Source organism: Poecilia latipinna, unplaced genomic scaffold (assembly GCF_001443285.1).
Source record: "Poecilia latipinna isolate Pla-1442-1.1 unplaced genomic scaffold, P_latipinna-1.0 Scaffold46, whole genome shotgun sequence".
Classification (NCBI taxonomy): domain Eukaryota; kingdom Metazoa; phylum Chordata; class Actinopteri; order Cyprinodontiformes; family Poeciliidae; genus Poecilia; species Poecilia latipinna.
The window spans coordinates 545441-569753 of record NW_015112662.1 but is presented as its reverse complement, the minus strand read 5'-3'; the positions used below and the strand labels follow the sequence as shown (position 1 = coordinate 569753).

The window sequence follows — 24313 nt, the reverse complement described above, 5'->3', positions numbered from 1 at the left end:
CAGATCAAGAAGGAGATGAGGGAGGAATAAAGGGAGATGAAAAAAAGAAGGGATTGGGAGAAAAGGAAGAGAGTGGGCATGGTGCCAGGTGGCCCCCCCTCCCCTGGAGCGAAGCGGAAAGCGGCAGCGGGCCAAATGAGGAAGGAGGAGAAAAGAGAGGAAGAGGTAAAGAGAACCAAAGTAATACGGGACATGATTAGCTGGGGATGTCTGTTCTGCTGGCCAAGCAGTGGTGAAGGAAAAGAATGCAGCCAATGAAGACGAAAGTAGAGTGTGGAGGCGTTGGGGGGTGGGGGGTTGTGGAGCAGCTCTTGAGATGCTTGTCTCCCAACATCTGGCTCAAATAAGCCGGGGTCATGCTGCGGGCTCTGCTCATGACCCCCGAGGCTGACAGCATAGACAGCACCACTTCATCTACCGCTCCCACCCTCTGACCGGCCAGCCAGAGGTTAATTAATAAAGACCGCGTGGCTTCAAAGACTGACACACTGACTGGCTGATGGAGCAGATGAGTGGCCGGCTCGCTGGCTGGCTGAAAGGATATCTCACCAGTGGGGCAGCATGCCGGGTAATGACAGTGACTGGATGACTTGTTGCTCTCTGGCAGCGCTCTAACCACGACGCACGCAAAAAGGGCACTTTGTTTTTCAATGGCTGCGTTTCTCAAAAAGGTAGAAAATCATATATTTTAAGATAACTAGACTAAATAATGAGAAAGTATGAAAAGTATCTATAGCAGAGAAGTGGTCCATTTGAAGTACGTTGTAGCCACCAGAGGCTCTAATGTTTCCACAAAGATGCAAGAATGTGGGAGTAGACCTGCAGGACTGGCTTCTTTAGAAACATCACATGAACATTAGAAATGCAGCAATCCACTTTTTTCACTTCCGGTAACAATACTGATATTTGAGGTTTAGAATTGGCAGATACCAATTTGATATAAAGAAACAATAGAGCTGAACTGACTTAAAACATTTCTTTTTTTTAAACACAGACATAAATGTAATGAGTTACTCATTTATTTGGTAACTCTGCACCAGTTAAATCTAACAATATCTTCACAAGGTTGGTCAAACAGTGAAAAACAACTTTAATTTGTTCAGTCAGTGAAATAAGGAGTAAAACAGCCAATGTAAAATAAATAATAAAGAAACTGAAACTGACAAAAACAATAGGTTGACTACCTTGGTCAAACATGTGAAGAATAAACTGCAACATATCTTTCAAATGGTTCAGAAAGCGGAAATATAATATAAAATAAATAAAGCATGACATCACTCAGAGAGAAAAAAAATCATAGAATTAAACTGAATAGATGGAAGCATCTGCAATAAACAACCACATTCATATAAACATGCCAACATATAGGAAAACATGCATAAGATTTAGGTAATTATGGATTTTTACTCATTGGGGGATTTAGTCAGAAGAACTTTTAAGTCAAGACTTAGAGGTACTGAAATGGGTCAATAAAAATAGACATTTCAAATAAAATAAGTAGAAGTTTTTTGTTTTTTTTTCAGAAGATGTAATACTGTTTGAAATAGTACACAAACAGCTGGAAATGAGTCAAACACCGGTTTCACAACCAACACTGTTTACATACATAACACACGATGTTGCAACATCAGACTAATCTGCATATCATTTAAAGTTAGCTAAATAATCCACTCCTGAGCAAACGCGCTGAGACAAACAAGCATGGAGCGAAGATGTCTTGAGGCCTTGCAGCAAAGCTTTTTATTAGTTAGTTGTGGCACAGTGTCAAAAGGAAAAGCCAAACTTTTTTTTTTTATTTCAAAAAGCATCTTCCACCTACTCACAGAGCAACTGCTGGTATGTGCTCTTAATGGAAGATAGTTGTTGGTTGACTTGATCATTCTTCGAGGTAAATAAAAGTGTTTCGGCTGCAGTCATTTGGCCTTTTGAAAAACGGTTCGAACTTCAGACGCCAATTGCTTTGCACAATGTTCCTGGGAGTGCTTTTGTTGCCTAAGTGCCTCGTTTCAAAAGTTTTGAGAATTTTTTTTTTTTTTTTCCTTTTTCCGAGCATTTCATGTCCTTTTGATACAGTAATTGAGGGACAAATGAAAGTCAGAGCACTCTGCACAAAACTCATTAATCTTGCGGGCATTTTACAGCATAAAAACATTCCTCAGATTCTCCATGGGAATGGGAGAAAAGGCCGAGAACGGGAAATAACAGAAAGTGAGGAAAAGCGGCGGTGGATTACGTTTCATGAGCGTTACGTTGATAGGTTATGGATTCCACAGATTTGGTGACTGAGCATGATGCTGAATGTTTAGGCTCCTAGAAACTAGCAAAGAGATCTTTCTAAGGAAACTTGACAAGTACCGCTTTATTAACTCTAATACACAAAATGTAAAAAAAAAAAAAAAAAAAGGTGGACTGGAAGAAGATCACAGCTACTAATCTATGGAAACTCAGTGATTCATGAACTCAACCTTTTGTCCTCAACTTAATGCCACGCCAGGGGGGCCAATAACACACACAGACATGAACACACACACACACACACACACACACACACACACACACACACACACACACCTTCAGGAAAACCACAGGACCTTCTCTACCCTTTCTAAGCCCCTTCATGCACACAGATCGGACAAAAGCTTGGGCACTGTTTTTCTCCTCTGAAAACACACACACACACATGAATGCAGATACACGCATACCATTCATCTCCTTAATATCGCTCATCTGAACCGGGAAGAATGGCAGAAAGGAGTTTCATCCCCACCGATTGTCTCGTGCAAGACTGGGGAGAGAATGGGACGTTGAAAAGCAGACGCAAAACAATTCAATAAGAAAAAAAAGTGACTTGAATGCGCCTTTCATCAACCCAACAATGGCAAGAGCCACAATAGGCCTCAGGTTTGCCCCATGACGTTGCCTGTTTCTCATGTCACAAAGGGAGAGGAAAAGAAGAAGAAGAGGAAGAAGAAGAAGAAAGCCCAGAATTAACTCGAATTGAATTGTGAGCCTTGTCCGCGATGATCCCTTGTCCCCTCCCTCCGTCTACAGCAAATCCTGCAAAGTTAACTGACACGATGACAACCGGATAACGACAAAGAGCGGTAAATAAAAAAAAGGAATTGTTTTACATGGACAATCAACTCAAAGCAAGAGCTCCTTTAAAGCTTTCTGGGGTTTTTGTTGTTGTTGTTCTTTGACTGCGACTTTTGAAGCAATACTGGGTCAGAAAGTAAGTTGTGAGGCAAACAAATCAAATCACCGAGTTCAAAATCTCTCTGAAAAGAAGTCAAGGCAAAGTTTAGACATGTGAAGATGAAGCAAATGTCTGTTTGGTGAATATCAACAGCGGATTTAAAAGCTCTTGATCTGAAAAGCATTTTATTTAGTCGAAAGTCCTCGTTCTGCTGTTTGGCTTATTCTTTATGAAAGCAAACCTATCTTTTGAAGATTCCCCTCGTGAATAATCTCACTCACCTTCTTCTTCCCAGAGCCAGAAGACTAATCGCAGCAAACAATGATGCAGAGAGCCCTACTGCACTTCGTGTTAATTTATACAACTAACTAATTGCCAACAAAGGGTGAAAAATCCCATAAAGACATTCTCCTGCTCCCACGCTAGGACTGTGAACCTGCTGCTGAGAGCGTTTGGATATACAGTGTGTGTGTTGCTGTAACTGTTAAGTTTCCCCCTCGAGGACATGTGCATGAAAATACTATGGAACGACTGTACGTGCCATTGTGGATGTTCACGGAGTGTGAGCATGTTGAGTGTTTGACATAACCCCCCAGACAGCCGAGGAGAAGGATTAAGCAAAGTGGAGGGGAGGTGAAGGTGGAGGGGGTGGATGTTGCTCGGACTGATGGATGGATGAACGAGAGACTGGCCCTGATCCCTTCACTTCTCCGGCTCTTTCTTTCTCTCTCTTCTTCGTCTTTGGCAGTACGTGCCCGCCCTTCCCATTGTCGCCCATTGGAGTGTATGGAGGCGTGAGGGAGCTCCAGCCACTGTGTGCTTGTGTGGCAACAATGGCTTCGCCTAAGTGCTGTCCTATAAAATGCCTCAGTGCGCTCTAAAAGCAAGCCCAAGGTTCCGTCAGTTCCTTATGAGTCGACGGAGTGCCGTGGGTGTACATGTATGAGCGTGTGTCCGAAAGTGTGCAGCTGGTTGACATCTGTGGCTGCGCTCGCAATTTCAGTGTGAAGTCTAGAGCCTTGGAGGGGTTTGGGCGTATCAGGTGCCATAAGCTGTAAAAACACTATTTTGACAGAGCTTGTGGCGGTTGCTGTGGCTGCTGGTGTCAGAACGTGGAGAGTGGATGGACAGTACCACTCTTTGGTCTCCTCAACCATGCAACGTCTGGACAGCCAGAAAATTCAGCATGACTTAAATGCTTGTAATGCCATTTAATAGCATTAGCAAGGCATGGTGTGGTGATAAAATGTAGCATTGTTCAAATACCTGGAACTGGAAAGATAACGATAATTGCAAGTCTACCAAGACATAATGGTCCACATAAGGCCAGACAAGGACGGCGCTAATTATGGAAGCAGAGAAGAGGCCTATTGCATCTCTGGAGGAGCTGCAGAGATCCATGTCAATATGACATTTGCAGTCAGAAACCAAACGCTTCTTTTGACACAGCAAACGTATGGGAGAAGTACTGCAGCAGTAAAAGATGTTTGCCACATTTTTCTGATTTTTTTGTTTTTTTGCTTAATGAAAAGCAAATAGTTATCCACTACTTTGTTGTGGTCCATCAGATGAAATCCAAATTTTGGTTGTGATGAGACAAAAACATTAAAAGCTCAATACTTATGAATTCATTCAAAACTAGCCTTGTATGTAGATTTATTTAAATTAAAAAAGTCCTCAACTAAAACACGCTTCACAGTGGGAGCCTTCGTTCATCCCTCCTTCCAGCTGAGGCTACAGTAAAAGGAGGAGAGAGCTGAGCGCGCCCCAGAGGCTGTGGAGCCCCAGTGACGGGTAGCCATGGCTGGGTAGCAGAGGGTCAACAGACGGGTCCAGAGACGGAGCTCAGCTGGCACTTAGCGCGTGTGAGCCACTTACAGTTGATACGGCCGTGTAGTGAGAGGGGAGAGGAGAGGAGGAATGAGGCTGAGAGTCTGGTGAAAGTCCAGGGCAGTAGAGGCACCACTCCAGGGGCCGAGAGGAACATCTGTGCCCCATTTAGCATTTAGCGATGGTTCTCATCCCTTTAAAGCCTCCTTGACTTCCTTTGTTCTATCTATCCATCCATCTATCTATCTACCTATCCATCCATCTATGCATCTTTCTTTTTTTTTTTTTTTTTTTGGGTGGTGTTCCTGGGCTAACAGATTATTACGGGGCCTTGCTCTGTGCCACAGGGGCCAAAAGAGGCTAAATGGTGAGTCAGAGAAAACTGACCAGGTATGTGTTCTTCTGCAGTCATCTCCCTTGGGTTGAACTGCTAACCCTTCTCTCGACCCTGCACCTCCACTGGTGCCCTGTACTCCTTCCTCATTATGCCACACACGCACACACACACACACACACACTCCAACATGAGCCACTCAGCCACCCAGCGACCCCAACTCAGGGAAATCACAGGCATCCGGTGTCAAGGCATCCTCATCATCTCCCTGTTGCTCCTGAAGAATTTATTAAAGACAGTAAGTAATGTGGTGTGTGTGTGTGTGTATCTCTGGGGTAGCAGGTGGCCGGTGGAGCGAGACTAGAAGATGAATGGAGGGAGCAGAAGAGCAGTGAAGCCTGGTTGGGCCAGGCCATGGGGGACAGGATGTCGAGTCATTTATTAGAGGCCAAACACACACCTTACCTTCCATAAATGCAAGCAAATGCGATTTTTTTTTCCCGCCAACAAGCATACATATCTGCACAGTTTCTGTCACAAAAACATATGCAAATACACACACATACACACACACGTTTTCATGCTCCCAAAGGCTTTAACAGCACAAACACACACACACACTGACCTAGTATCTACCACTCGCCATTCATCTAGCCTAAGTAGAGCAACACTAGCCACAGACTAAATCTTTCAAACTTAGTGCGGGTGACTTTCTGCGTGTGTGTGTGCGTGTGTGATGTGTAGCTCAAGGCCTGCCTTCGATAGGCTGAGCCCCTCTTTCTGTTTCAAGATGTTTATCGTTTTCTGACCCATTTTGTGTCTTTGTCCCCTCTTTCACATCCCTCCTGGTGTTAATGTTCAGACACTATGAATGTGTGCGTGTCATTGATCCAGCTGGAAGCAGGATGTGTGCGTGTGTGTGTGTGTGTGTGTGTGTGTGTGTGAGCAGTAATATTCCAGGCCTTTCATAATGATTAAAGCCTTCATTAAATTTTCATCCCAACCTGCTGTTTGCTGCTAATGGCCTTTGTGAGCCACACAGCCAAACAATAGCTAGCCGGGCAGAGAAAAGGGATTTCTATCAGGCGTTCAATATGGGCCCCCTCGTCGCTTCGCTCCCCGTCCAACCCGTCCATTTCCCCTTTGCCTCTCGTCTTCTTTTCTCCGTTTTTTTCCCCTTTTCTCTCTAGCTTGGCCTGAGCTTGTTGTTGTTGTTTTATTTTTCTGTGTGTGTGTTGGGTCCGGAGGATCTTTTATTAGTGCGTTTCATTTAATCGTACGGCAGATAATGCCCTGGCTTGGTTTTGATGCCACACCGCCGTGGCACTGTGCTAATGGGGTCTGTGAAGACACTGCTTTTTCTCTCTGTCGCTTTCCTCTCCTTCTCACTCTCTCTCTCTCTTTTTTCCCCTCCTCACTCTGCCCTGGCTGAGTCATAAAGATCCATTATTGTTGTTTTTTCCCTGTGCAGCCGGTTCATGAGGTCCATCGAAGCAGCGAGCAACCCAAAACACACCTCAATTACAGTTCAGCTCGAAAAACAGTCCATTTTTTTTTTTTTTTTTTTCTTTTTTTTTTTTTTTTCGGTAAAATGTGCCACAACAGGCTTCTTTATCGGCCGGAATGAAAACAAGCAGACGGCAAGAGCTCACCAGCCATCGCGGGCGCTTTGAAAGCCTTAGAAAAACCCAGCAAAACACGGTTACGACATCACAGCTTGAAATGAAAGCCTGTTGATGTTGTTTGGGGTGGGCATAATACACATAAAATGCACCTACACTCAAAGGCAAACTGCGCCGCTGTTCTTTCACCTTTTGGACTTCGTGTCAGTTGAGTTTGAAGCGGAGTGTTTAAGGATGCTTGAATGCGCCGCTGCAGCGGCTTTTGGAGACCAGAAGAGAAGCCTTAGTGCGTAAAAGAAGGAAAATCAATTGCTGTACTATGTATTTCATTAGGTCTAGACACGTCTAACTCTTTTTCAGAACACTAGAGTCTTAGATCAAGCTGCGTTAGTATAAGCAAAACTACTAGTGCTTTGACTTTGCTGCCTCTTTACGCTGCCTTAGAGAACAGGAAGTTTAGTCTTTGTCCCTTCAGGCTCTTTAGGGTGGATCTAAATATCGAGTTTGGATAGAATTCATTTCCTACCTGAATAAATATGAGCACATGAATATGGTTTGATCCAAACTATTTCATTGTATTTCTGACTTTATGTTTCAGCTCCTTGTCCTGCTCTAATGCAAACCCTCTACACTTTTACAGAACTGTCCTGTATTTACTTAATCTTCCTTCTTATCAACCCCAACCAGTTTCCTTGTCCTCTTATCATTTTTCTGCCATGTTTCGCAGTTTTAGTTTTTCTCTGAAATCTGTCATTGCAGAGCGTGACAAATTGAGAAAATGTTTTGTAAAGCGCCGCAAGAGGTCAAACACACGATCACGGCCGTATCTCCATGTGAATCTCTTAAATGACGTTTGGAGGAATTATTCATGTGCTGACCAAAATGTGGTTTAGTGGAAAAGCTCTGTTTTAATGACCTCAGGAAAAGTCAATCAGATAAGCCAAGAAAAGGTTTGTCAAGCTGGAGTCAGGTGGAGGAGAGGGTTTAACTGGTCGAGGTTTGATGGACGGAAAACCTGGAAAACCATCACGGATGGTTATGCGTCACTTTTTCTGTTTTTTTCTGCTGGTCCTTAACGTACTGCAGGGAACTTAATCAAAAGTTGACTTCTACCTGGTCCAGAATTTTCTGTTCCTGAGTGAAATGTTGCTGACGACTTTTTGCCTTGGATGTTTGCGATGTGCAAGAAAGGATCCGACTTTCTACATCTTTGTTAGGCTGCATTTGGATACTGAATTTGAGGTAAAAATGTGACATTTTCAACATGTTTTTGTCAGGCAAAAAACAGAAGAGGTCTCAAGAGCCATAAAGGAGATGTTCATGAACAGTGTTTGGGTTTCGCTTTGCTTTATTAAAGTGAGTTGAAAAGAAAAAAAAAATCAATTCAAGCCATTGTTAAGAGGATTGATTGAAAACTGATATTGACTGAGAATCCCTCCTCGCCCCTTTCAGTAAAGTGGCATGATATTAAAATGATCTTCCTAAAAGAGACAGACACCCATTGCTGAGATTGATATCACATTCTGATTGTAGCATGCATTCCAGGGAATTTGACACCATTTATCCACTCAATATAAATGAGCATTAGCCATGGGCTAAATTTATCTCTTTGCATGACTCCAACTAGTAGCCTGAGGCTCTGCTTGGGAATAAAAATGCGGAGGCTAGTGGTGCAAAGCTCTGTAGGGCCCTGCCAGATCTCTGGTTCTGCCTTCTGAACAGATAGAAATCTTTATCTGGGTGCTTAAAATGCTTCATCCAAAAGGTGGCAAGGTGTTTTTGTTACCGAGACGAGTCCGTCTGAGAGACCTCCCCATGAATGTCTCCTGATTTCAAAGCAGCAAACATTTGGAGAGTTGTTAACACTTTTTTCAAGCGGCCAACATTCACACTTGAACACATGCATCCGAGTGCACATCTTACTTGTCAGGTTGTGATAAATATGCAAAGCGTCGCGGACAATAGGCCCGAGCAGCTGAAGCTGTCGGTTTGTGTTCTGGGTAAACAAAGGCTCTCCTCTTGTCTGAACATGAGTGGGTTCAGCGCAGAGCAGACGAGGACGAGGCATGGAGAAGGTACGGTGGCAGAAATGAAAGACAAAAAGAAAGGAAGAAAGAACGGACAAGCTGGAGAAACCGAAACATCTGGGCTTCCGTCACTGACCTTCTGGCTCGTTTTTGATCAGCTCCTCCATCTTGCGCTGCTTCAGCGTGTCCACGACGTCTGCCAGGCTGCCCTTGCGTCTCTCGGGGGTCCCCAGGGTGCCGGTTGCCGAGCCGCCGTCGCTGCAGGGTCGCCCCCCGCCTCCGCCCTCCTCTTTGCCTGGTGAGGTAGCGTTGTGCTGTGGGTACGGACTCAGAGAGCTCCCCTTGATGCTGTCGTGCTCCTGCAGGTCGGAGAGGATCAAGAAAGACGGACGACATTTTATTAGTTGAAAAATCACCCAAACTTGAAGACATAAAGCAACTGTAGATGGAGTAAAGAGATTGAGGAGGAGCTGGCACAGACCAACTCATTATCTCCGTCCTTCTTTCCAACTCTTTATTCCCCTCCCCCCCATCTCCTGTTCTTACAACCCAATGCAGCAACTTTCATCCCCAGCCAGTTATCTCAAGTTAGGACGCACTTCTTCCGTCTCTCTCGCATCCTCTGGAATCTGCATTTGACTGACTTGGAGGCAGTTGACAGAGCGAACACATGAAACGGCAGCGAGACACTCATTGCGCTCTAAAGTGTCAACGCTAACTCTTAATCACAAAGCCTTCGCGTTTGAGGGACGTCCAGCGCCAACGCTCCAAATCGCGCGCCCAACTTTCAGAACTGCTGTAGTTTTTTTTTTTTTTGTTTGTTTTTTTGTCCCTAAGATTCATCATAGCAAGTGCTGAGGCTGCATCTCGGGCAAACAGAGGAAACGGCAAACAACGCGTTCCTTTTGAAAGAACAAAACGCTGGAGAGGTGTCAAGTCATTTCCATGAAAAACAACAACTTTTATGTACACAGTGCAGGCAAAAGTAAACGCTCTGAGCCTTTATCCAACTTTTCACCAGGACTAATTATCCTTCGGTGTTTCTTTCACGTTGAAAGTGCGATAACCTCTTGAAATTCACAAAGGCTTGTTTTTTGAATGAGCATCTGTGCAGCTCGTAGCTAAATAGTTGATTATTTTCCCTTCATATAAAACTTTGTGTTTTAAAGTTAAGTGAGTACCTAGTGGCTTTTCATAGTTTTCAAACTGTTCAAGCTTTAACAGAATTTATTGGGGTTTATGCAGTAGACCAACACAAAATGATGCTAAATTGTAAATGGATTTTAAAGTGGAAGAGGGGAAAAAAGATATTTTTACAAATACATTTTTACTCCAATACACAATAATAAACTTTGTCCATTTATGTGTAGTTTATCCAGCTCTTCTATGAAGACTTTAGAGGTTTGTTAGAGAACATTAGTGAACAAACAACATCAGGAACACTGAGATGCACAGCAGACAGATCAGGGAGGAAGTTAAAATCAGAGTTAAATTATGAACCTGCCCTATAAGCTCTGAGCATCTCACGTATCAACAGTCTGGACAACATGGCTTTCAAATAAAATCAGATTTTTTCATGCCAAATTTGATATCTGATTTATTTCGAACAATTCCCCTGTGTGTGTTAACCTGAACTCAAAATCCAGATGAATAGAAGATGTAAAAGAGCCAAACAACATGGTGGGCCTTTGGTGTTCTGACATCACTCTGAACTATGGAAACCCAGCATGTAATAACAACCTTTAGTGTGATAAAGATAAACACTGTGGATTTCCCTGATCATACCACTCCCCCTTGTGAATCATGGTGGTGGCAATAAGATTTTCTATTCTTATCAATTGTTGTGTTTTATTTTGGATAATTAAGATGCCTTCCATTCCAGTGTTAGGTGTTCCTTACAAAATTAAGTCTCTTAGAGGGCAAACTTGCATTATTGTGTCATTGTCAAAACATTACTTGAAAATGGTCTCAAAAAAAACAATATTATCGTTTCTTGCAGTAATTGCACGTTCGGCAAAATATGTTATTGTAGTTTGTTTCATCGTGTCTCATTTAATCCTCACGAACATCACACCGGAGGTTTGTGGCTACGTCTTGCAGCCACACAGAGTTAAGCCGGCGTGAACCGTTTTGCCAAACGCCGGCAGGTGAAGGCTGCAGTAAGTAACTTTTAGCAGGTTAATCTTTGGCCCGTAAAACCTGTGTTTGTTTCTACTGCCAGCATTATGGACTTACGACCGGCTCAGGCCAATTAAGGGTGACACCACGAGGGAGGTCGCTGTCAAACGCACGCAACTGACAGAATGGTGCAGAGATTTTCTCGCCGTGTGCACAGAAACACGGAAAACGTAACTCGCGCTGGCGTTCTTCCTCTTGAACTCTGATACACGAAGGTGTGCTGTGGCATTCCAGCAACAAATGAGTCAGTCTGTCAGCTCAGCTCTTTGTGAGCACGAGGGTCAATGGTCCACAGGGTTAATCTTTGGCTAATCTAGCTACAGTATAGGGCACGCCACCTGAGACAGCGGCACACATGCACTGTCTGTGCACAGGAATTCCAACTATATTAAATATCACTTGGTGTATTAACTAAACATTAACTCCTAGAGTGACAGGTGGATCTGAGTCAAACATGAGGCCATCCAGGCCACAAACGGCAGATTTTATTCTCTTCTGTTTCTTAATAGAAAAATACTTATGAAAGAGATCCTATTAAAAAAATAGATGAAAATAAGTATTTTTTTTTCTTTTCTCAGTGGCTTTCAATATTGACAATGCTTTCATTGTTCGTGGCCCAGCTCCATACGAGAGGTCCAGAAGAGCATTATCACTTGGCATTTTCCACACCTCACTGACTCTCTCACTTCGGCTCGTTGTGTTTCCACACTCTGAATAAGTCAGCACGCTCAATAATTCACCCGTCCGCTCCTAGACGTTCTTGCACATGGCACCGCCGCAGACGGACAAGTTGCGACCGCAGCTATGAGGATTCAAAAGTTGTATAAGATCTAAACTGAAGTTAGTCTTTTACTGCAGCACCAATGCAGCACTTTTATTTGAAAACTTGAAGGAAAAATGTCCAAAGATGAAATTATCACTCATGCTATTGATAATTATGTAAAAAAAAATAAAAATTATACAACGGAAGCCTATATTTTTTTATTTTTAGAATTGTTTTTCTTTTTTTATGCCTTGATCAGAGATCCCAACACCCAAAAATAAGTAAGTAAATAAATAAAAACTCCCTGTTTTACAACTGTTGAATATAGTGACATCAGGTCTCCATAGTAACCACTAGATGCCATCTGGTTGCCAACAGGTTGTTTTGGAAATGATGCAAACAAAATTTACACTTTCTGTTCTACCATCACAAATGCAAACATGAGGATTTTGATCAACTGTATGCCACGTGAGAAAAGACTCAGATTCAGCAAAAAAAAAAAAAAAAAAAAAAAACAACAACAAAAAAAAAAACCTTCAGGGGAGTTTAGTTTAAAACAAAGGAAAAGGTGAAGAAGCCTCTCATCCCATTGGTTGATCAGGTGGGAGGATATTTAATCCTGCAGGAGTTTTTCTCTTCTAACATTGATAAGGACCATGATAGATTTCACAATACATTCACTCCAAAACACTGACCGTTCCATGTATATTCAGTCTTCCAGAAAACCGGTAGATGAGACTATCTAGACTCTGAGGAATAGTCAAATCTATCTCTCTGTGAACCTACAGAAGACAACATGCTGCACTAATGGAAAGAGGTGATTATACAGCATTTGCAGGAAATGTGCCGATATTTGCATGAACATGGGATTGTTTTCCCTCACTGAATAACTCTACTGTTTCAGCATGAGATCATGCATTAACGCAGTAATAAAGTCCAGCCCACCACAGTTGCGCCAGAGGAGCAACCACTACTCATCTGGGAGGTCAGAGAGGAACCCAGGTCCACATCTAAAGCACTGCAGACCTCACTTCCTGCACTTAAGGTCAATGTTTATGATTCAACAATTACTAAGAGAGGTTTGCTCAAACAACAGTGATCCAAAGCACAGGAGAAGAAGTGCCTCTAAATGGTTCAAATTAGAGCTGCACGAAGGATTTGGAGTGGCCTAGTTAAAGTCAGGACTGATTGAGGAAGTGTGGCAGTTGGTGTTAAGCTTAGGGGGACGAGGTGTGGGTTGGGTTTCAACGTTTAACAAATGAAATCATCATCTTACAACTTCCTTTGTTTGATAGTTGGAAACATTTAAGCGTTGAAACAGAAGGAATTTGTCACAAATTGGTGTTGCACCGTAAAGTTTTTCATGGTTCCTACTCAGCTTTTACTAGAGGTGTAAACAAGTTCGTCTGGATCCAAATATGAGGAAAAAAGATGAGGCTGAAGTGAACTTCTGCTTCGGCCATTAACACCGCAGCAGAGTCTTGTGATCTTAAAGCCTTCAAAGACCTTCCTCTCTCTCCCCTCCAACCACCTGACCAAGCGGCTGCTCCCGACTATCTGCGCTGCTTCCATTTCTCCCCTATGCTCCCGATTAGGACATATCAGGCTTAAAAAAGCGGATTTCTTTGGGATTATGAGTTGCATCAGAAGCAGCGGCACGACATGCAAATGCAACAAAAATGGAAAGGCAGAGAAGGTGCGTGAGCATGCAAAGTCGAGGAAAGCGCAACATCCAAAGACAAGAAAAACAGAGAGAGAAAAGAGAGAGAGAAGCGGTGTTATTAGAGGAAATGGAAGAGGTGCAAGTTGAAAGAGAGAGATACAGGGAGACAGAGAGCAGGCATCTTGAAGGCAACGGTCACACCTGTCACATCTCATTTATCTAATCCAGTGCCTACTTAAAAGAGCCGCACTCTTTCTTTCGAGAAAGATGGAGCGCAAACAAAACAAACAGAACAAGAATATGGAGGGGAGACGGAGAGAGAGGGGAGACGGGCAGGTTGCTGTCGAGAAGCTGCCAGGGAGATGTCATCTGGCAGCGTCCAACAATAAAGGTCATTTCCCGATCAAACGGAATTAGCAGGGGAGCTGCTGCATCGGGGGCTCCAGCTCCGACAGACAGCCTGATCCTGCAGGCATCTTAACGTGCTTACGCTTCGTTCCCAATCAACCTCCGAGCGCATAATCCACGCGTCGCGCGCGCAGACCAAACAGAAGCATCGTATTTAGAAACACTTTTTTTTTTTTTTTTTTAAAGAGAGATTTTCTGATGTAAATGGGTGTCATTCAGCTCTCCTCCTGCTGTAACGCAGGTTGAAAAACTTTTCTCATCAACATGCATTTATTCATGAGTACAAACGGAAATTTGGAGCACTGTAAACGTTCATGCCCTCTGCTCAGTGCATGTGTACGAGCAGCCCCCCTTTTTTTTTTTTTACCCATTTCTGTTGCTATATGTGTGACACTGGCAGTGCACATAGCCTGTAGGTGTGTGTGCGTGTGTATGTGTGTATATATGTATTTATATGCACTGGATGAGGCAGGCTGGTAGTGTGGGCGGTTCTGCCTTTAGTTTGCAGATGTCAATTCTCTTCCAAATGACTGGAACAAAGTAAAAATTGCGCCTCACTCTCTTTATCCTTTTACTGCCTCTGCAATGGAACCGAATTAAACAACTTTTGTCTTCTTAAGCTCATCTGTGAGGGGAGGCTGGTTGAAAAACACTTTACTCTTGCCAAAAAAAAAAAGGAAGCAAAAAAAGAAAAAAAAAATCTAAATGCTATTTTTTCCCAGCAGCCAGCACATATGCTGCTGTTATTTATTTTTTTAAAACTCCCTCGGTTTGCTACCCTTCCTCCTTTTTCCCTCTCTAACTCTCTCTCTCTCTCTTCTTTTTTTTTTTTGGAACCCCCAGCCTGACAAGTCTCGGGCTGTGAAAGGTGTACGCGTGAAAAAACATTTAATGCTTGGCGCTTCGCCTCGGATCAAGGCATGGACAATGTGGCAAGTAGGAAGAGCTGGAAACAGCTGCTCGTCTAAAACACACACACACACACACACACACACACACACACACACACACACACACACGCGCACTGAGGATGTCACTGATCGCTCCCTGCAGGGGGGTGAGACTCAGGTCCACGCCAGGGCTGCCAATCTCCCCGATAGACTATTTAACAAAACTCAGAAACCCTGCTAACACACACACACGCATGCAGCAAATCCCTTTACATGCCATGGCTAAACGCAGACACCGACCCTGGAGACCCTCAGGCTGGGACCAACGACTAAACACACACATTATTTCACTTCTGGCAGCTTTAAATCATATTTTAATACAATTAAAACTCCAATCAAGCCCTTTAAACATGCAATAATCTTAAATTTAAAGATTCTTCCCCAATGCCTAGTATCTATATCTGACACTGCAGCTGTTTTTTTTTTTTTTTTTTTTTTTGCAGTGTTTTTAAATAGCTGTTTTAGCTAAAATCTGCACCAGTGTATTTTACGGCGACCCCTCGCTGTTGACAGGCAAGCGTGTGTTGATTCATTAGTGCATCACTGGCATGAGAAATTAAGTGTGACCACTGTGTCTCAAGACTGCTCAATGGCTGTGTAAAATCTGTCATACTCACATGAACACACACACGTAATCACACATTGAAATGATAGAAGAGGGGAAAAAAAGGAGAGGAAAGGGAGCATTTGAATGAGAAATAATGCTCGATGAAAGATCGGTATAGTTCTCCGCGGTGTAAGCGGGCGTCTCGGCTGTTAATTAAATAATTTGTGTTCATCCATTAGCACGTCTATGAAAGAAGATGCTCGCCTCTGTCTGATGTGAAAACAATTTTTTTTTTTTTTGGCGAGGATTTGCAAACAAACATGAAAGGAATGAAAAGAAAAGGAGGCAAAGGAACAAGATGTCAAAACCTCACATCTGCAGCTGCCCCCGGGACTTATTGTAGCGCTACAATAGTTACTTTTAAATAGGTTTCTCTTAAATAGGTCTCTTTTGTCTTTATCTGTACAGTGGCGTTATACTTGAGCACAGCGCTGATTGGTTGTACCCAGTAATCAGAGTCTACCTGTTTTTTTTGCACCTAAGCTGGATTCTAAGCAAAGGCAAGTAAGATATTTTGATGGAGTGATAACTTTAAGCAAAATACTATGTTTTTAAGGTATTTGTACAAATATTTAAAGCATAAAAAGGACCTACTCAAAGGGTTTTGCGATGGCTATTATTTTAAAAAGCCACCCTCGTCTTGCTCTTTAGTGAGACGAAAGTGTAACCAAGTGAGCAGAACCGAGTGATTTTAACAGATGGGTCCCGACTTCCTAAACTGTTTGTTTTAAAACAGCAATGCTTCAATTTAAAGAATAGGTGGCGCTGCTTTGGTTTGCAACTTCTGACTGTATTTGTCTTTCTTGTAGAAGAGGAAAAAAAAAAAAGAAAACCTATTAGCCTGCTAGCCAGCTCACCAGCAGTACACAATAACATGAGGGGGAGGGGCTAACATGCTAAGCTATGCTCCATGACACCAGACAAAGTCACTGCATCAGACTGACCATGTGAGCAACAGGATAGAAGTTGTAGCGGCTTTTGCTAAGTCGGCTAAACTGCAGCACAAAGCAACAGGTGGGGAAGGGGCAGTCCTCGGTTACTCCGTTCTTCAAACCAGAGAAAACTCCATTCACGCTTCCACTTTCTCTGGCATCTTGTTTACAGAAGTGAACCCAAATTAAAAGGTTTTAATAGTCCTAAAAAAAGCAAAGTTCCTACTTGTATTAGCTTAATATAGAAACTAGTTTCTCATTTATTCTGTTGCAAACCACACTGGGCAGCACAATTTCCCATCAAGTCCAGGAAAAAAATCTTTTAAACGGCATTATCCAACACCGATCAGTTTTTGTGAAACAACATGAGTGTGTGTGCGTGTGTGTGTGTGTGTAGGTGTAGCGGTCGGAGCCAAAGGTGAAGAGGCAGGCGGAATGAAGAGGTCAGTGTGTAGCTGAGCGCATCTCCAGCACCGTGCTAATTCACTATGACAAGATAAAGCTGTAATCTCACCCCCCACTTCCCCCCCTCCCCACTGTCCCACTGCTGCCTCACTTCCAAGTCGACCAGCGGCGGATGAGCCATTTACTTCCCCCCCCTATCACTTACGACAACTGCTTTGGAGAGGAAGAGACCCCCATCCCGATCTCTTAAGAGTGCCGTCAACACCCCCTCCCCTCCACCGGTTAGTAAATCTCCTCTCGCTTTCAGTTCCTCCTCACTCCCATCCACTGACAGTCAGCGGAGAAGGGATTGGCACTGTTAACCTCCTTTTCCCGCTCAAAAAAATTCCTAACACACATAAGCAGGCAGTCGGATAAGCCTCCCCCTCAGACACCCCTCCATTCCCAATGCTCCACATCAAGCGCCTCCTCTCTGCCATCCAGTAATGAAGCCGCTGTGTGTCCCTCTGAATGTGAATTTTCAGGAATTTTCTTCTCCAATCAGCTGAAGATAACAACGATAAGACCAACTTTGTATACACTCAATCTAAATGAACCTGGATTAATCTAATCACTGTCCTCAATAGAGAGATAACCCACTGTGTGTGTGTGTGTGTGTGTGTGTGTGTGTGCGTGTGCGTGTGTGTGCGGTGTTCCTCCCCAGGCCAGGACTTTGGTTTACAGTCAGCACCTGTCACACATGCAGAGTCCATGGAGCCTGGGAGGGGCCCGAGAGCCTAATCAGAGGGCTAATTACAGAATTAGCTTTCCATTACAACTCCTAAACACCGTTTATTGTTTTATAGCGTGCAAGTGTTTATTGTCAGGATGGGGGGGAAAGGTCGACAGTCGTTATCTGAATGCGTGTGACAAGGCGTGCATTTGGCAAACGGAGGAAAAGTTGGTGCGCAGTGAATCACACGAAGGTACGTGTACAGTTTTCAGCATGTACAGTATTCTAAATCGGCTTAAAGAGCACGTCATCGCTTTTTTGAAACAGGAACAGTAAGTAACTCAAAATTCAGACAGAAAAAAAAAATTATCACAACTGACAATAGGAAAGTGAATCATATGAAAGTTCATGTACAGTGTGGTTTGCTTACTCAGGAACACATCAGGTAATATCAGCAGCAGATACCAAAACGTCATGAATCACAACTAGAAATGGATGTAGAACGCATCATCATCATCATCATCATCATCATACATATGCCATCCGATGCCCTGGAGAAAACGACCTGCCACAGTTCCTGTTTTGCTTTTACACAACGAGGAAAGTTCTGGTTTCTTGAATCAATGTACACCAAACTTTCTGAGAAACTGCTCCCTCAAAACCACTAAGGCGACATCTTTACTTCCAAGATAAACAAAGCTCTCCGGGAATATTTGCATATGACAAACACGGAAAGTCAAGCAGTCTAAATGAGAACGACTCCTATTAGAGTAAATCTGCTTTAAAACTGCAGATATGAAGTTATGAGCTACATGAATACAGGCTGGCTCCCCCAGCAGAGAGCCTTACTAATTAATAACGACTTTACAACTGGTAGCATAAAAGTAAATCAATAACACGATCCAATAATAATAATTTTCATACCGCTCACAATATGAGAATTTTATTACAGTAGTTGTGATAATGCTATCTAACATTTTAGTTGGAGTTATTCTTATTTTGAATCATGCACTTAAGGAAAATAGAGAGTTCAAATAGTGTACAGAATGCTTTTCTTTTTGGTGTTTACTCTTTATGGTGTAAAACTGGAAAAAGGATGGAGCGGTGGAGCTTTTCCATTAGAAATGTGCGCAAAACCTTAATATATGTAAAAAAAAACAACACACAATTTCGTAATTGCTGTTCTTCCATTAAATAAGAAACGCAATTAAAATCACATCACATGTGAATAAGTTTGTTCACGCAATAAGTCATTAAAAAACATGCTTCACAGTCATCCTCCAACTACTTCCTGTTGTCTTCTTGTTTGTGCCAGTAGAGAGTTTCTGATCATGTGACTTGTGTAATGTGAAAAAATATGGCCAATGGAAACGAAGCTAGTGCAGGGCTCAGCTACACACCTTTATGTCTAATTACCTCAAAGCAGCACAAACATTAATGGTCCATCAAAATACGGTAGCCTGACACTTTCTGCTCTGGTTCAAATCAGCTCCCAGCTACAAGCTGCTGTTTACCAGCAGAGCAAGTCCAATTCTTCCATTTTTAGGTCTCCATGTGAATCATCAAAGGGGCATGTGCTGTTTATTTATTTTATTTTTTTCTCTAATACCGGTGTTGGTGCTGTGCAATAAATGTGTAGGGGTCATCGTAAGCAAAAAGGTTTCTGAAATCCATAAACTTCTGACCATTATATGCAAATAAATAAATAGAAAATTTCCCCCTCAAAAAATTAATTTCTTTTCAAGAGTCATTTTAAGAGATGACAAACATGCAAGGTCAGGGAAGTTAATTTCTAGCTGAATGGATCCACAAATGAAAACATTTTTCCAGCAAAATTTATTTGCAGTTTTTTTTTGTCCTCCTTCCAGCTCACTGAGGAAGCACTCATTAAATACAGAAGGCGACATTTTCCCCCAGCACCACGTCTGTGTGTGTCTATGTGTGTGTTCTCAGGTTTAGGTTCCACCAACGTCTCTCAAGCACCAATAGAGGCTGAGTTGAGTTGATTAGAAGGACTTTGGTAGCTCACCTATGTCACCTTTCAACCCCTCCATCTTCCCATGGGTGTGTGCTTTACCTCCCCAAAGAGACAGCAAACGGGTTGGGACCCAACCCCCCCAAAACTCCCCATAAAGGTGTCCTTACCGTGCTGGGGGGGCTATCCAAGTGGCGGCTGGGGGGCGAGTGAGGGGACACCTTTCCGCAGTAGGAGGCCAGGGGGAGGTGGATGACACCGCCCGGTCCCTCGCTCTCCTCGTCCTCCACTCGCTGTCTGCTGGTTGCCATGGTTACCTCTCCATCTGTCCCCCCATATGGAGAGGCTGGTCGCTTGGAAGACATCCTGGAAAAGAGTAGGAGATAGAAAGACGAGGGAGAGGAGGGAGAGACGGGAGGAAGAGTGAGCAATATTCAAAAGGGGATACGGCTTGTAAGATGGAGGAAGTTCCTGTCGATTTCAAAAAAAAAAAAAAAAAAAAAAATCATTTTTAATAAACCCCCAAATGGTGTCGTAAAAGGTTAATTTTTAAGCCCCTTTTCGTCTCCGCAGCTCCGACATGCTCCAAGTTTGGCTCTTCTGCATTTCTTTGAGCGAACCTCTTCAATAAATCCCCTCCAGCCGGCTTGTGATCGCCCCAGCCGCCTGGCAGACCTTCAAACCTGCTCCGAGGTCTTACACTGTGTTTACCACGGGGGCCATTCAGCATTCACTTCCCCCAAAAGGACAAGGCCATTACTGCTAAAATGGAGCCATGTTGCATGGGGCATTGTGAAGGAAATGACCACGTCTTGACAATAGGTCTTTTCACGCAGAAACACAGGTTGTTGGAGGAGAGGGAGAGGGGGGGGAAAGAGCGGCGAAAAAAAAAAGAAAAGAGAAGAATGGAGCGAGGGCAGAATGTACAGTGACAGTAATATGTATTTATGAAAAGCCTGTGGACAATAGAGGAACCGGAGGAAAAAATAGCTGGCAACATGACAGCCCTGCTGTTTGCATTTGTTACCGTGGCTTTGTTCCCTTGAAAAGAGGGAAAAGGATATAAAGCCACATCTATTAGATGAACTCTGTCTCTCGCAAGGTAAATTTGCCTCCCTGTACTTCAGCTGAATAGGGATGAAGTGACTATGCGGCAATAATAGAATTTAATGTGGTTCTCAGCGTCGCCTGAGTGCTTTCAGATGCACTTGTCAGCCTTGAAGCCACTGCGACTATGACCCTGGGTAATAGGCTGCTAACGCTCAGGGGTGCAGAGCCAACACATGACAGGGGACGGAGGGACTCTGGGAAACTGATTGTGTTGCAAAGTGGTAAAAAAAAAGAAAAGAAAAGAAAAGAAAAGAAAAAAACAAGCAATAAGCAACAAGCAACAGGCGCTCACCCCTCAAACTCCTCTAATTCTTTATTTCCCTTTGAAATAACAAGCTGTTTTCCTCACTCATCTGCACACGTCTCTGTCCTGCATTCATACCGCGCCGCGCTCTAATTGGCTCTGTCATCCTCCTCGGCCTTTCTCTCTCAAATTTTTCCCCCATGCTCCCCGCTTGTCTCCAGTAAACTGATTACACTCTTGACTCTATTGGATTTCCTCTGGACTGTACATCTGGCATTCTTCCTCGGAGCAGCCCTGCTCCTAATTCGTCGCTTATTTACCTCATGATGGTGGAAAAGCAAACGGCATTGAGTGCCGCTCGCCGGACGCAGAACTTTATCGCACCTCGGCAAGGCTGGGGTTGAAGTAAAATAGCAAAAAAAAAAGTTGTGATTTAATGACTTGCAGGTGATTCTGGGAGATTTTAACTGCAATATTTATAGATGGAAAAAGAACACCTAGGGTTTTTTTTATTATTATTTCTTTGTCTTGGATATTGCAATAAGTAAAAAAAATAAAAAATACATATATATATATATATATATATATATATATATATATATATATATATATATATATATATATATATATATATTTCTAAAACATCAAGTTCCAGAAGAACAAAAAGGTCCAGGGGGAAGAAAGTTTATAGCCCTTAATCTTTTTCAAATGTGGTCAGATTACAAATCGGAATGTGTTTCACTAGGATTTTATGAGATTGACTAAAAGTGGTAAATTGTGGGCTTTGACTAGGACATTCCCTCTGGCTGTATGTTTAGGGTTGTGCTGCTGGGAGGCAAACCTCCCGCTCCTCCATCAACCTCCCAATTAACTCTAATGAACTTCTCTATCCCGACTTGAGAGAAGAATCCCCACAGCGTGATGCTTCCATCACCATGTTTCCCCCAAAGTGACCTGATGTGATGTCACCTGAGCCATGCATTTGTGTGAGTTTGGTCTTTATTGGTACTTCTGATGATTATGTAACTTTTACAACACGTAGAACCACTGTGACATGTTGGCCCTATATGTGATAAACTACTTCAAGTGACTTTGTTGTTTTTACAGAAAAAGTCTGGATAGCAGCTTTAATCAGTCATGTGACGATGCACAGCAAACAGACAGAATCTATTTTTGGTCTAGTTTCTAGTCCAAATATCTTAGTAAACTTGAAATAAGACAAAACTAACTTACATATAACTTTTCAGCAAAATATAGAAACTTGTTCTAAGTGAATAATTCCTTAATAATGATTAAAAATACCAGTTCCCCTGACAGATTATTCCACTTACATATTGGAAACCATTTTTTGTTACAAGTGAAATAATCTACCAGTGGATAAATCAATATTAATGAATTATTGACTTAAAACAAGTTCCTATATCTTGCTGAAAAGTTACATGTAAGTCAGTTTTATCTTATTTTAAGTGCTTGACCTAGAAACTAAACCAAAAATACCAGGTAGAAACTTTCATGCCAAAATCAAAATGTTTCTTTCAATAACTGCTGTTTTATTGCTTATAGTAACATAATTCACCGGACTCCACATCCTTCCACAAAAAACAACGCTGAACTTGAAGTGATTGCTCTCATAAAAAGGACAGTATGTCCAGGAAAAAAAAGCACAAGAACAGCATGAAAACACATCAACAGGAACAGCAGATTTCTTTATCTCTGCTTGACGTTCCACCTAGCTCAGCGAATAAAAAAAAAAAAAAAAAAAGCGTGGCTATAAATGGCCGCTGGAGGTTTTGTTTCGTCTTGATCATGACAATCAAGACGTTATCTCTAAATCTGATTGACACGAAAACTGAAACTGACTTGCAAAAACAGTTATGATCCCTGGGTTGTAAAGAGCGCCTGTGCTGGCGCCTGTGTTATGTGGCGCTTCACACGCCGTCCAATGCAAGCGGCAGACCCAGCTGTACAAACTGCCTTTTGAGCCACGCAGCACTCGCGCACACACGAACCGAGGCGCACGCACACACACACACACACACACACACACACACACACATGTGTGAGCTCACACAGAACAGAGGCCTTAACACTGCTGGTCTGTCTTCATCACTACCTGTTTACTTTACCTCCTTTCACTCTCTCACACTAAGGCCTTTTGTATGGGACACAAACACACGGCCCCTTGTACCCCTGTATACACCTCTGTCTGGCCAGGAGCTGACACGCAGACCTGAGGTCAGCTCTGAATCCTCAGACCTCTCCCTTGAGTTATGCACCTTCTGCTACAGAAGGTTCCCCGCAAACATGGGAGGCTTTTAATTTGGATTTTATAATTTTACTATCCATCATTTAACCACAGTAGCTCCTCGGGCTTATCCAAATGGGACTGGGAATCCAGAGTTAAATATTAACCCAAAAAAATAAACACACAAGCATACATACAAAACCAGGAAAGAACCGGCTCCCAGCCATAAGATTAAAAAGTTACAGTTTCAAAATAGCAAACAGTTCCTGTCCTTTTCATAGGAAGCCAGAGAAAATACAGAAGTTACTTCAGTTTTCTGGATAGCTTCTATAAAAGAAACGTTATGACACTTAGCCTTCCCTCAAAAGACAGATACATTCAGCTATTAGGAAATATACAGAGATTCAAAATATGAAAATTAGGATTTGGTCGATTATTATTACCAAAGTATACCAAGGTTTGAAAAGTTGCTGTTTCAAAACTGCGAAATCCTCCAAGAAAATGCCAGAGATTTCTGGTTAGCTAGCTAAAGAAAGGCTACTTCACATTTGGCTAGCTTAAAATCAAGATAAATTTGGCTTACTGGAGACACTTCTTATCTTGGTGTGTAAAAAATCTTATTGTTTGATCATCGCTGTGTGAAACTATATTGGGAAAGTTGCTAACATAAGGCTCTACTCATGATTGTAGTGCTGAATGGCACAAAATGGCTAATATGACAGGAAACTCAGACCTTTCCTTTGATTTGTCTCAGTGTTACTATAGTAAGAGCTGAATAACATTAAGGAATAATGTTCTGCACGTCTGTCACAAAGACTAAAACCTTCAACATATTTCATTGGGTGTTTATATGTTCTATGTTTCTGCTTAGCTTCTGTTGTAAAGTCAAAATAGACAACATTGTTAGAACTGCAAATCAATATGTCATAACAGTTGAGTAGCAGAAAGAATATTCCTCTTTTGCTTCAAATAGAAACAGTTGTCTTATGTTACATATTTTAATACAACACGCCGGACCAGAACGACCGCAGCGGGACCGGGGTGGGTGGGGGGGGGGGGGGGGGGAGATCTCAACCCATTATTACGGACACCATTTGCCCCAAGATATTTTT

The 24313-nt window shown here is 42.7% G+C and overlaps 1 protein-coding gene across 8 annotated transcripts in view; it reads right to left on the bottom strand.

Moving 5' to 3' along the window:
* sox5 (SRY-box transcription factor 5) overlaps positions 1-24313 on the bottom strand; it is a 105172-nt gene that overhangs the window by 69809 nt on the left and 11050 nt on the right. For all 8 annotated transcript variants that reach the window (XM_015049901.1, XM_015049871.1, XM_015049878.1 and 5 more), the window contains exons 2-3: positions 19773-19968; positions 9146-9368 (exon numbers count right to left, since the gene is read on the bottom strand). In XM_015049901.1, the coding sequence (XP_014905387.1) occupies positions 9146-9368; positions 19773-19968 (419 nt within the window). The remainder of the gene's footprint in view (positions 1-9145; positions 9369-19772; positions 19969-24313) is intronic.